This window comes from Monopterus albus, unplaced genomic scaffold (genome assembly GCF_001952655.1).
Source record: "Monopterus albus unplaced genomic scaffold, M_albus_1.0 scaffold220.1, whole genome shotgun sequence".
Classification (NCBI taxonomy): domain Eukaryota; kingdom Metazoa; phylum Chordata; class Actinopteri; order Synbranchiformes; family Synbranchidae; genus Monopterus; species Monopterus albus.
In genome coordinates, this window is record NW_018128100.1 from 442,195 (window position 1) to 454,712 (window position 12,518).

Here is a 12,518-nt window from a genome sequence, read left to right on the forward strand (position 1 = left end):
GATGGAACATTGTGGGTGTGGTGTATGAATGTTAATACTCTGTAATAATTCTTTAGTATATTACTTGTGTGGTGTAGAAGATAATTATTTAAGAATGTAATTATGTAAGAATGTTAACACTGTTATAATCTTTTTTTAGTATAATATGTGTGTGGGTAGAAGTGAATCATTTACTGCTTGCAAACCAATGATGGTAAGATGATGTCATGGGGTAGGACTGGATAAGTCTGACTTCTTCCTACTCCATTCAAGCATGTACTAGGTATAAGCACATTGATATTGGATTAGCATTTGTTGGATATGTGTAAAATTATGTGTGTTGACATATCAACTGTCTTTACATGCTTGAAAGAATAAATCAAATCAAATCAGTCCTGCTTGGGGAGCAGATCTCTATTAGCACACAGCTGTTACAGAGAGTTTCGGGCCATGTTTAGACTGGCTTTGTGAAACAACACAGGCCTCGCATGCATTTCAGAGAGACCACAACACTGGCACAGCGAGGGCTCCTGCAAAAAAAAAGTTGAACCTGGCTCAACTTGGCTCAACACAAGACAGCCTCATCCAGCAACACGCCGACCAATCAGATAACAGGGTAAACCTGCTGTTAACCTGCCAGTCATTGCAGCAGAGGATAACAAGATTGTTGCCATTTGAAGAGTTGTAAAATCCTTTCCTAGAGTTGTATAAATTACTATGCAGGGTCCGTCTTGCTTCTGGATGGCACAATCAAACATCCTGACAGGTCTTGAATGATGGTTACACTGGGAGTTGTTCTGGATGCTATGTTCACATCTACCCACTACACCTTTTTATCAGGTTAAGCTCCAAATATCAGGAGGATCTGCACAGGTTTTGGTTTAAAAAGAGAGTCAAAGGGTTATAAACCCACAACTGTGCTGCTTGACTGTGATACAGTTCGTCTCACTGCAAACACAATTTAATCCTTTATTAAATGTCTTTTCCTTGATAAAAGCCAGAGAATGTCATATTGAAACATTTTTTCCAACACAAATCACTTTTTTGTTTGCAGCTTTAGCAGGGTCAGAATCAGTTCTGTAAGGTTTCAAAGATGCAGAACCTAAACTGACAACCTGATCCTTGGCTTCACGTTCTTTGGCGTTCTGTTTACCTCTTTATTTATTAACACTGACGTTATGAGCAATGGAATTGCTTGTGTTTGTAAATCCATCTGCACTAGCTGTCCGTTGTAGGCACCCTATTGAGACATACTTGGATAAGGACTTTCATTTGGATGTTTTGTGGCTAAGTGAAGAACGTCAATACTCCCTCCTTCCTCACTTCACTTTCTCTTAACCTCTCTGACCTTCCAGTCCCACGCACGCCACCCAGGAACATCCAGGTTTACAACCCCACACCCAGTACCGGGTGGCTTACTCCTCGCTGACTGGAAACAGACCCACCGAGTCGGTGAGCAACTCTCTTGAAGCTGTTATACAACAAACAGTCATGAGCAGCAGAATCTGCCTGGAGGGCAGAAGGAGGTGGTTTGGAATCTCTGCCTCTGCTCACAGGGGAGAGGATTAGAGCAAAGAATGTGAAGACATAAGACAACAAACCCTGACATGTTGTTTGATTTCTAAACAGGTACTTAATTGTACTTTTGAGAGCAGATAATTTTTTTCATTGCAAATCAGCTTGTTCATAGTCGGCATGTTGACTCTTGTTGGATGTGGAAATTCATTGGGTGAAAATGGTCATTATCTCTAGCAGCCTTTGTGTTTGCTTGTTTTAAGATAAAGATGATATCGCAGCTTGTAGGACTGCGAATAATGGTTATTTTCATTACTGACTAATCTGTTTTTGTTGAGTGATTTCTTTGTAAAATGACAGTAGAGAAATAAGATTAGAGCCCTCACACTGATTTTACTTTACCAATGTTATTCCTTGTCCTACACACCTGATGCAAAGGGGTTTGTTTTCAAGGAGGTACATGCACTTTTCTTAACAGACTTCTGTAAAATATTAGAGGCTATAATTAGATATAAATATTAGAGGATATAATTTCCTAAAGCCTCGGCTGACCTCTTCAAATGTCTTGTTTTGTCTGACCAAAAGAGCAAAGCCCACATGTTCCATTTACAGAGATAGTAAACAGAGAAGGCAGGTAATCCTCACTTTGGAGGAGGTGGAAACAGTTAGTGATTCACTTTCTGCTGATGACAAGTTTGATGACATGACAATCAAAAAGGATTCGTACTGTAACTAGACTTTGACAGTAAAACCAGCACCTTGCACTTCCACTTCTCCTTCAGCCTTTTGACTTGGAGTGACCTGATATGATCATACTGAGATGTAAAGGCTGCTGATTTGATTTGGTTAGAGGCTTGTGTCTTGGAACTGATGTGAGACTGATGGGTCTTGACTTGTCTCTTCAGTTAAGACTTGACTAGGGAATTGTTGGTCTTGACCTTGGATCTTACATCTGGATCCTCTTTTAACAGTGTAAACTAAAACTGTTTATTGAATGTGGACTATGTTACTAAGCTCAAAGCATCAGGTTGCACTTTGGTTCTCTACAAGCTTAAATCAGTTTTTTCCGTCTCTTCTCCACACAAATCTGTGAAATCAATGAGGCGTCTTTGCTTTCACAGTGCCAGTGTGTGTCATGGAAACAGCAGGCAGCCACTTTCAGTCGGTCCTGTTTGTTTCTCAAAGTTATCGTGTCAATGTTGCACAGATGTTAGACTGGTAATGCTCTTAAATATAGGAATCATGACTTGTCATTGCTGACTAAATAGTGATTCCACAATTTCAAAGTTTAACCCTGAATGTCTGCTAATCATAGCATTCTTGGATCACATGTTTCAAGTATTTGCACAGCTCTGTGCTTGATAGTACAAGCATCCCCGTCTTTTAAGTCACAGTTTATTGTGGTTACATTTATTGTTATGCTGCCTTCAAATAGTTTTCGAGTATAGTTCACTTGAGTTGTAAAAACACTGCTGCTGAGTGAAAATTGCAAATGACTTTGTTTTCTGCCCTTAACGATCATGTTAGGAACAAGACAAGGGTAGACAACAAAAGTCATCAGTAAAAATACTTATAAGGTAAAGCGGGTGGATGCACTTCCAGCCCCGGTGGAGACAAAAACAACATTCAAAGGAAGAGGAGAGGTTGGCTGCATGCTCCCAAAGAGGTGTTATTGACCTACACCCTCAGCAGCATCCGGTTTCCCTTTGATGGTGCCTTGGAGTAACCTTCATTAGTGGGCACTGGTCCTGAAACACCCCTCTTCAGGCTTCTCCGTGCTTCTCCTTAACACGATGAATGTGATCCAACCCCAAAAGCCCATTATTTATCCAGAAGAACTGTTGTGGCTCCACTCACTGAAATGTAACTCAACAATGAGTTATATTTCAACCCTCCAGAGCATGGCTGCCCTCAGGAAATGACCGAATGACTAAACCTCCCGCCTAATGTAATTCATCCTGTTTTGAAAGGATAATAGCCAGCCAATCTTGTGGCCACACAATTGGCTGATGTCCACAGAGTTTACTGGAGGGATTTATACTCAGACCAGTAGGCGTATGTGCTTCCAGTTGTGGGATCTCAAGCACTACATCATCACTGAGGGAACTGATTCATGGTTCACTGTGCCAGAAATCTGAGGTCCAAAGATCTTTGCAATATTAACTTTAATTAAAACAAAAACTCTAAATAAGTGTCGACTGGAGTCCAATAAATCCAATGGATTTATTGTGATGTAATGGCACTGATTTTTATAGGTCGCAAATCAGCTAGAAAGCTGCAAATAGATGCTGTAATAATCCCAATGACGGGAGACAGTCTGCAGTCATCCCTGTTGGAAAACCTGATTCTGCCCTGAGCCGCTGACAGACGCCGCACTCTCCAGCTGCTTCCTAGCGAAAACTGTTTATCCATCGGTCCACTTGCTGAATGATGGATTTGTTTGGGGTCTAAACTCCCAGGCCTTTGTTAGTGTTTGAGAGAAACTTTGGCAGCAGGGTGCCTCAGAGATAACTGGATGAGGGATGCACAGTGAGGTCATTATGTACATTATCGCTGCCAGATGGTTATGCAATGAAAATCCAAAATCTCCCTGCTGTGGCTGTCATGGTGGTGATGTCTATACATTTTTTGATCCTTGGGTTTCTTCTTCAAAAAGGTCCTGCTTCCAGGAAATGTTAACAATGCCTTCCTGGACAACCTCATCCCAGACACTCCATACTCGGTCAGCGTCTCAGCTCTGTACCCCGATGGAGCGGGACCACCAGTGAAGGGCAATGGCAAAACATGTGAGTACAGCACCCATCTCGCATGTTGACAGGGTATACAACCAAGTGACTGAGTTATATTTGCATGGTTTACATCATGTGCACAGTTCTCAACAAGCAAGTTGTGAAACTGTCTCTTAAAACAAATGGTTAGATCTTATCATGGGTGATACTTAATGATTCAGTGCTTCTTTTACTTTCAGTGTTTATCATAAAACAAACAGCTACTACAATGAACAAACATAACATAACTTCTATTTCTGTTTGCTTACTGACTTGTAAAATACGCAGGCTGTTAAGTACTCAAAGTGACTAGAAAAGCAGTAAAAGCTAAGCTTGAGGCACTGTTAGCTTTAGTAGTGCTGCTGCTGATCTGTCTAATTCCAGTTTGTGGGTTTATGGGATTTGTGTTCACTTGATGACCATTAAAAGTAAATCATGCTGTTTATGAACAGAAACTTCACAGCCACTTAATTTATTGACCATGAAACGGATACAAACTGATCTACTTTAGCATTAGCTGACCAGTGTATCAGCATCTCTCCAACTGAAAAAAATCATTTTAGTAGCTTTACAGACACGACTGACTCAAGAGAAGCAGTATCATCACATTTGGGGGTGACTGTGGTTCAGTGGGTAGAGCAGTCATTCCCCAGCGGGAGGGTTGGAGGTTCGAATCACGGTGCCTGCAGTCCACATGTCAAAGTGTCCTTGAGCAAGACACTGAGCCCCCAAGTTGCCCCCAATGGTTAGAACCACGGGTGTTAGTTGGCGCCACAGATGGCTGCCTCGGTTCTGTAACGGAAACTAATTCCTTGTGTGTGTGTAACATACTTAGCCAGATAAAGGTGACTATCCTGATTATTCTTATAAAATAAGATTTTTAGAGTGAATGCTTTTCTTGTAATTCTGTTTAACTTTTTCTCAAAGTAGAGAATTAGACCTAGAAACTGTCCTACATGTGCAGTCCCACTGTTAGTAAGGGCCATATTTCTATATATTTATTTAGTATTTGTGGATCTTTATTTTATCTAAAGAGAACTCTTTTGATGTACCCTGCAACAGCTTTTTGTCTGTTTAGGTAGTGATTATGGTAGAGGTAGCAGGTGGACTAATTCCATTATTATCTATTTATTAATTCATTTTAACTGTTTCTCTCCAGATTACCTTTTACTGCGTCATTGTTTTTATTTATGCTTTCTTCTTTAGACTGAACAGAGCTGAGCATACACACGCACTAGCTCACATGAACACAGATTCAAGGGGAGAAAATCAAATACACCAAGGACAAAGACCACTTGCACACACCTTGTATCCCTTTCGGTCTTAATTTAAGGTAGTTATAGTTACTCATATGTTTCTTAACACATGAAAAGCCACAAAGGATGCAAAACAGGAAAACTATTAATTAAAAAAAATCCACCCACAGGAACAGGATTCGGTGTCTGGTAACTTGTACTGTACGTTTTGTTCAGTGTATCATCAAACACATTGTATAGTGGTGTTGTGGCACAACTGAATGTGGTGTGTGTGTGTGTGTGTGCTGCAGTGCCCCGTACCGGTCCCAGGAACATGCGTGTGTATGATGCCACCACCAGCACCCTCACCATCGGCTGGGACCACGCAGAGGGTCCCGTCAGGCAGTACAGGATCGCCTACGCCCCCATGACTGGAGACCCCATCACGGAGTTTGTGAGTACACTGCAAAAATGCCCATGACCCCTAATGGCCGGTTTACACATCCGATCACAGGAGGCTGTGAAAGTGAAAACGAACAGACAGCATCAGCATCGCTGAAGACTCATTTTGAGCTGGGACTGAGTACAAGTAGTTCAGTCTTTTGATTTCACTGATCAACAGCAGCAATATCAAAGTGAAATATTTACACCTGTTTCACAAATGTCAGGTTTTCAGATTTCAGTAAATGGGTGGCAAAAAACCAAATAGCTCGAGGTTAGTTTATACCCTCAGCTGCGTATGTTTTAGCAGTAATGAGAGATAAATGTCAGGTACTAACGTTGTTTTTGATAAATGGGTTGGTTAGATGCTCCTCGTTCACCAGTCGCCGTGATGTTTCCTTTCCATGTTTTAAGATTCCTTTTGATAATTCTGGTTATAAATCACCAGTAAGTGAGACTAGCTACAGGCTCAGCTAAAACAAACAGTATAATTTGGGCCATAATAACATTATTAATAGTCCTGATTAATGAGTTGGACCTGTGGTGGAGGGCGGGGACGGGCCAGCTGGTCTCCCCCCCCTCTGCTTGTTATCAAAGCAAAGTATGAGTCAGCGAGCTGCAGCAGAGGGATGGCGGCAGGATTTCTTTATTTTATAACATCAGTTCCTTCACCCCAGCCACTGCAGAGAGATTAGTCTGAAAACCAAAGCACATTTTTAACCTGTAAGGAGATTTTTAGGGTTTTTTGTGAAATCACAGTATGATTGGAATACAGTTTTGGTGGGTATAAAGCAGGGACATCAAACCTTTACCATTGTCCTACCATGACACCAGTTGGTTTTATTTTGCCAAGTTTTGACAGCAGCATCACAAAGACGTGTCTCAGCACCTCTGTAGAAAATAAACATAGATGGGTGCAAACCACAAAAACATCCTTCTCACTCTTAATTACATGTATTCACTTTATATATGATGTTTCAGGTTCTAATAATAAAGAGCTAATAAAGAAGCGCGTCTATGTCTGGGTATATGGTGCACTGCACCATAATCGCTCGGCTATCGGGCCGCCCCGGCCCTCCTGTTTCTCTCGGTTTGCAGACCAGTCCGTAATGACTCTGTGTTGTCTTGCTCCTCAGACGGTGGTCCCTGGAAACAGAAACAATGCCATGCTGCAGCATCTGCAGCCAGACACGCCGTACAACATCACTGTAGAGGCTGTCTACGCCGAGGGTCCAGGAGGGTCTCTCAATGGAAACGGACGTACAGGTGAGGCAACAACAGATCAATAATGTGTCTCTTGTGTTTCAGTCATTGTAGTTAAGTGTGTGGAACACACAGGCACAGGTTTGGGGCAGTGTTGTGAGTCAAACGTGAAATATTGAGTGGCCTGTAGAGAAGTCTGAACACACACTGCCCAACTCAGAGAAGAGTCAAATCTAAAGCGTAGAAGGGAAATGATCCAGCAGCAACTTCAAAATCATTGATACAACTTCAACAGCTACTGTAGGTGGCTTCTTTTAAATCAAAGCACATGAATTAAATCCATGAGGCTTCCTCTTTTCTATGGACAAAAGCTTTGATATTTTGGTGAAGTTAATGACAACACAGACTGACACAGACCCCACCCCTCTCACCAGTTTAATTGTAAAATGAATGTTTTATTGCCATGGACCTGATCTACATAAAACACAGACTAAACTATGTAAAGATACAGATGATGACGCCATCTTCTCTCTGTCACAGTCGGAATGTTGAGTCCCAGAAACCTCCGTGTCTCAGATGAGTGGTACACCCGGTTCAGAGTGGCCTGGGACCCGGTGCTGGCTCCTGTCCAGGGATACAGGCTGATCTACTCTCCTGTTGGTGAGACAACATGTCACATCTGCACAGTTTTTGAATGTGGGCACTACCGTGTGTAGGTGAATTCAGGATGTCGGTTGTGAAATTATTTGCAGTTTTTCATTTGTGTAATTTTACAAGCTCAAGAGGTAAAACTCTTGTATATCACAAGAAAAAGGGAAATACTGGAAGTGAAGAAGAATTTAGTGGGGTCACTTTTCCCAGCTTGGGAACTACTTCTTCAAGTAAACAAAGACGTATGAAATGATGGAAAGCTCCAGAAGAAGCTGGTTAATTGGACCCTGAGTTGGACTAGTTTTGCCACACTGCTTCAGTCTTAACTTGAGTCCTGTTGAATTTCTTCTTGAATGAGTCGATGATGAACTTTTGCTGCAGGTGTCCGTCTTTAAAATGCTCATCAGATAGTTAAGAGTTCTCTGCAGACAGTCATCGGGATCGTTTTTTTCCTTTGCTTGTGCAATGACGACAGCCGTAGCACCTTTTCCTGACTCCGTCCAGCACATATCTCGTCTTATTTCTTGCTATTGTGTTTACAGGCACAGACCGGTCCACTGATTTCTTTGTGGGCGATGTGACATCTTACACTCTGCACAACCTGCAGCCTGGAACCACCTATGATGTCGAAGTGATTGCTCAGTACACCAGCGGCATGAGTGCACCGCTCGATGGACAGGGAACCACACGTACGTACGGTAGCTGTGTGAGAAGACAAGTGCAGGAGTCCTTCAACACCCGGTCATTCCACATAAGAAAACATTTTCTCATTTACACCTTGTGGTTTGTAGCCACACAGATCGTTTTACTGAAGTTATGCTTTTGCTTAGATTTCGAGGTCTCCACTGCTGATTTTTTCTGCAGTCCAAATACAATAAAGTTAAATATTATTTGTGGCAAAGCTTACTCGGAGCTTTAAAGTAAAACAAACACTGACTTTGGATGTGACTGCTGCGAGATGAGACTCAAAAATATCTAACATTACTTGAGGCTTGAAAGCAAAAGCCTTCAAATCTTAGTTTTAACTTGGTTTCTAAAAACACCATTAATTCATAGTCTGTGGTCTGCAGTCCCAGTTATTCCAGTCACCTCCACTGTACTGGAGTGCCAGCTGGAAGCACAAGCAGCAGAGCTCTGTAAACCTCAGAAACCATTCATTTGGGCACATATCACCTATTCAAGGTTCCCAGACATCAGGGTGGAGGACGTCTTTATCTTTTCAGCAGAATCACAAAATGCAACATTTAGGGACTAAACATTTACCAGCAGGTTGTACAGACCCTGAACGTACCTCCTTGATGGGCTGAAATGCGATTTTCTGTCCTGTACAGTCTTCCTCAACGTGACCAACGTCGAGACCTACAACATCGGCCACGACAAGTTCTGCATCAAATGGAGTCCTCACAGGGCGGCTACATCATACCGCATCAAACTCAACCCTGCAGACCGTAAGTCTGTGTGCGTCTCACCGTAGACAGTCTCACCTTCACTCCCATTGACCCCTCATGGAAGTGGAAGATGACACAGTCCTCCAGACCTCTTTGTTTAAAAGATTTACTGACCATTGTCACTTCTATTTTACATTAACATTGGCTGGTTCAGGTCGATTTCAGGATTGATTTTCACTGTGGTAGTTCTGATTGTTGAAACACTTTGCTGACTGACAGGTCTTCAAATGTTAGGATTTACTGCTTTTATCTGTTTTACATCATTAAGTAATGGAATGTGTTTGGGTAGTTGGTCAGAGCAGATGTTACAGCGGAATTGTTTTATCATGAGTATAATCAATGGGCCAGTCAGTTATGAGCATAAGTGGTTCATTCATTGCAGCCCTTTCTATATGAAAGTCAGTGGAAACCAGTTGATGCCTGGACCGGCATTAGAATCGTTGGCTGTGACTTGTACGGCTGCAGCTAACAGTTATTTGCCCTATCAGTTTAATCTAGTGATTTTCTTTTCCATTGATTGCCCTGTCAGTCTCTAAAATACCAGTAACTTGTGGGAAATATCCATCACAATTTTCCAGAGCTCAGTGCGATGTCTTCACGCTTCCTTTGTTTTTGTCTCACTGACGGTCCAACCATCAACAGTCCTCACATTCAATGAGATGGGGAAACTAGAAAATACACAGCATTTTACTTGATAAATGACTTATCCGATCAGTTGATCATCAAGATGGTTGCAATTTTCTGTTGATCGGCTCTAGTGATTTGTTGGCTAAAATATCCAAAACCACAGCAGTGAGCCTTCAGTTTCACCTCGAGTAGATTACAGGAAAGAAAACTAAACAGATGCAACACAAGTTGATTTCTCATGATAAGGGGTTTTCTGGTGTTGCCACCACCATACATCTTGATCAACGGTGATGCATTGGTAACAAGTGCAGCAACGCTCGAGGCAGATGATTTACAGACATGTCTCCAAATGAGGTCAGATCTCAGATCTTCTGCTGATCTCACCCATTTTTTTTACCCTTGGAGACTGTTTATTTTCAAGCCTTGTGATTATTAGTCGAAGCAGGATGCAAGTCTTGGCTGGGACTGAAAGCGTCTGACCACCAAGCTTTGTGTGTCTGTTTGCAAAGATTACATCCTTTTCGATTACTGCAGTATCTTTGATTCCCATCTGCTTCATATTCACACAAGGACACAGTTTAATGGTTAATGAGCAGGAAAAACCGGGGAAGGAGCATCAATATTTAAATATCTGTATGGTAGTCATTAGCCACTTGGGCTGCCAGAACAAATCTGCTAGCGTGAGACAGACGGCTGGTTAACCACAACCAGAGGATCAGAAATCCTCCACCCAAGAATCTCTTCCCGTGACAAGCAGCAGCCTCGGGTTAACAAATCAGTCAACTGTTTGTTCTGAGTGGAAACGCAGACAGCGGCTGGAGATGCTAGTGAGATGACTAAGTGGAAAAACCATGACCTCGGGTCTTCTCCAATGGTACGTTAAAAGCCAAAAAACATTGGTCAGAGAAGATGATGTGGCTGCCAGATTTTTAGGACTGATAATTATCTGATAGTCATCGGACATATTTCAAAGATTTGTTTTGTCAACATCACTTTCTGTAGAAACTTGTGTGTATCTTCTATCTTGATAAATGATGGCCACTGTTCTGGAGAGATCTGACCGAGAAGCATGTGTGTTTTCCAAGAACAGTTTAAATTAAATTGGCTTCCATCATAACTTGTTGATATTTCAGAGCTCATTCTGAAGCTGTTGCATCATCAGAGCTGCTGGATTCAGCCATTTGACAGAAACTAATGAAATGCTTCTTCCTTCTGGTCATTCATACTGAAGAGTAGCAGTCATCATCTGTGGCAGCTGTCTCTGCAGTAAACAAGGCTTTGCTTTGTTTGTGCTTAAGAGAATGCACAGTGTAAATAGGAAACTTCCCAGCCCTGTGACAGTGTAAACATGTCACCAGAGGGGTCGCACGTTGGGTTTGTTCATCACAGAGACGTTGATGAGGATGAATGCTTTGCAGGATTGATAAGTTTTACTTTTCAACGTTAGCAACAGAACAGAAAACGCAGCAACACTAAGAAGTTCTACAAATATTTACAGGAGATGCACAAGTCATTAAATCAAAACAACTGCATCTCAACAAATCAGATGTGGCAAACAGAAAATAAAAGTTGCTTTTCTTCTGACTGACATTAGAATCTGATTATTGGTGGAGTAAGCACATCCAATTTCCTTCCTCTGCAGCTTCCAGTAAAGGACAGCGTGAAATCACGATTCCCGCTGGGCTGCCTCAGTACTGCTTCGACGGACTCTCTCCCGATGCTCGGTACACTGCCACCGTGTTCGTCCAGACCCCAAATCTGGAAGGACCAGGAGTCAACGTCAATGAGAAAACATGTGAGTGTGGCATCTGTGGATCTGTTGTCATTTAAATCGGAGGTTTTGTTAGCAGAACATCTCTCAAAGGCAGAGCTGGGGGAGAAAGTTCAGGTGAAGTGTTAATGACGTCATGTTTGTGGTGAAATCTCAGACGCCTGAAGATGTGACAGTGCCTCAAGGAGACTAACCTTACATAACATTACGTGTCAGACTTAAAATGATAAAGTCCAGGACATTTTCCATCACTGCCCCTTGTTATGTTTGTTTGTTTGTTTTTGTTGTATACAGCAGCATACTTTGACTAATTGGACCTTTAATTTATTTGCCACATGTGACAGTAAATTAATTAATTGGGTCTTTGGTTAGAAAAGCCCTTGTCTTTCAGGCAACGTTGGCGCCACTGGAAGACACTGGCAACATGTTAAAAGTTCAGTCAAAGTCAAATGAAACCTGTCGCTCTTCAGATTCTGTCAGACTGTACTCAGATGTTTCTGTCCTGTGGGATTAGTTGAACATGAACCAGAGTTGCCCAAATCATGAGCGGAAACAGACAAATCCCTGTAAAGGGATTGTCTGTCAAGACAAATCTAAATCCCTTCAGCTCTGTCGCCTCAGATTTCAAAAAGAAAACGTGGGTGTAGTAACAAGCTGCAGGTCAGAATGTGACCTGTGGCGTCAGAGATACTGGTTCAGACGCATCATCCCACAGGACCGATCCGCAGCACCGACTTCATCATATGGATGTGTTTACTGTTGCTCTGCCTTCTTAATGGTTTGTATCTGTTGTTTCTCATAGTGGTGAAGCCAACTCCGGCCCCAACGCTCCCACCAACCCCAACACCTCCACCCACCGTCCCCCCTGCATGGGAAGGTA

At 42.2% G+C, this 12,518-nt stretch overlaps 1 protein-coding gene across 1 annotated transcript in view; it reads left to right on the forward strand.

Annotated features, from left to right (window-relative positions):
- Positions 1–12,518, forward strand: part of col12a1b (collagen, type XII, alpha 1b) — a 112,728-nt gene that overhangs the window by 73,918 nt on the left and 26,292 nt on the right. The window contains exons 40-48 of the mRNA XM_020619462.1: positions 1,387–1,431; positions 4,151–4,280; positions 5,809–5,951; positions 7,075–7,204; positions 7,682–7,801; positions 8,335–8,481; positions 9,124–9,240; positions 11,510–11,662; positions 12,441–12,515. Coding sequence (XP_020475118.1) covers positions 1,387–1,431; positions 4,151–4,280; positions 5,809–5,951; positions 7,075–7,204; positions 7,682–7,801; positions 8,335–8,481; positions 9,124–9,240; positions 11,510–11,662; positions 12,441–12,515 — 1,060 coding nt within the window. The remainder of the gene's footprint in view (positions 1–1,386; positions 1,432–4,150; positions 4,281–5,808; positions 5,952–7,074; positions 7,205–7,681; positions 7,802–8,334; positions 8,482–9,123; positions 9,241–11,509; positions 11,663–12,440; positions 12,516–12,518) is intronic.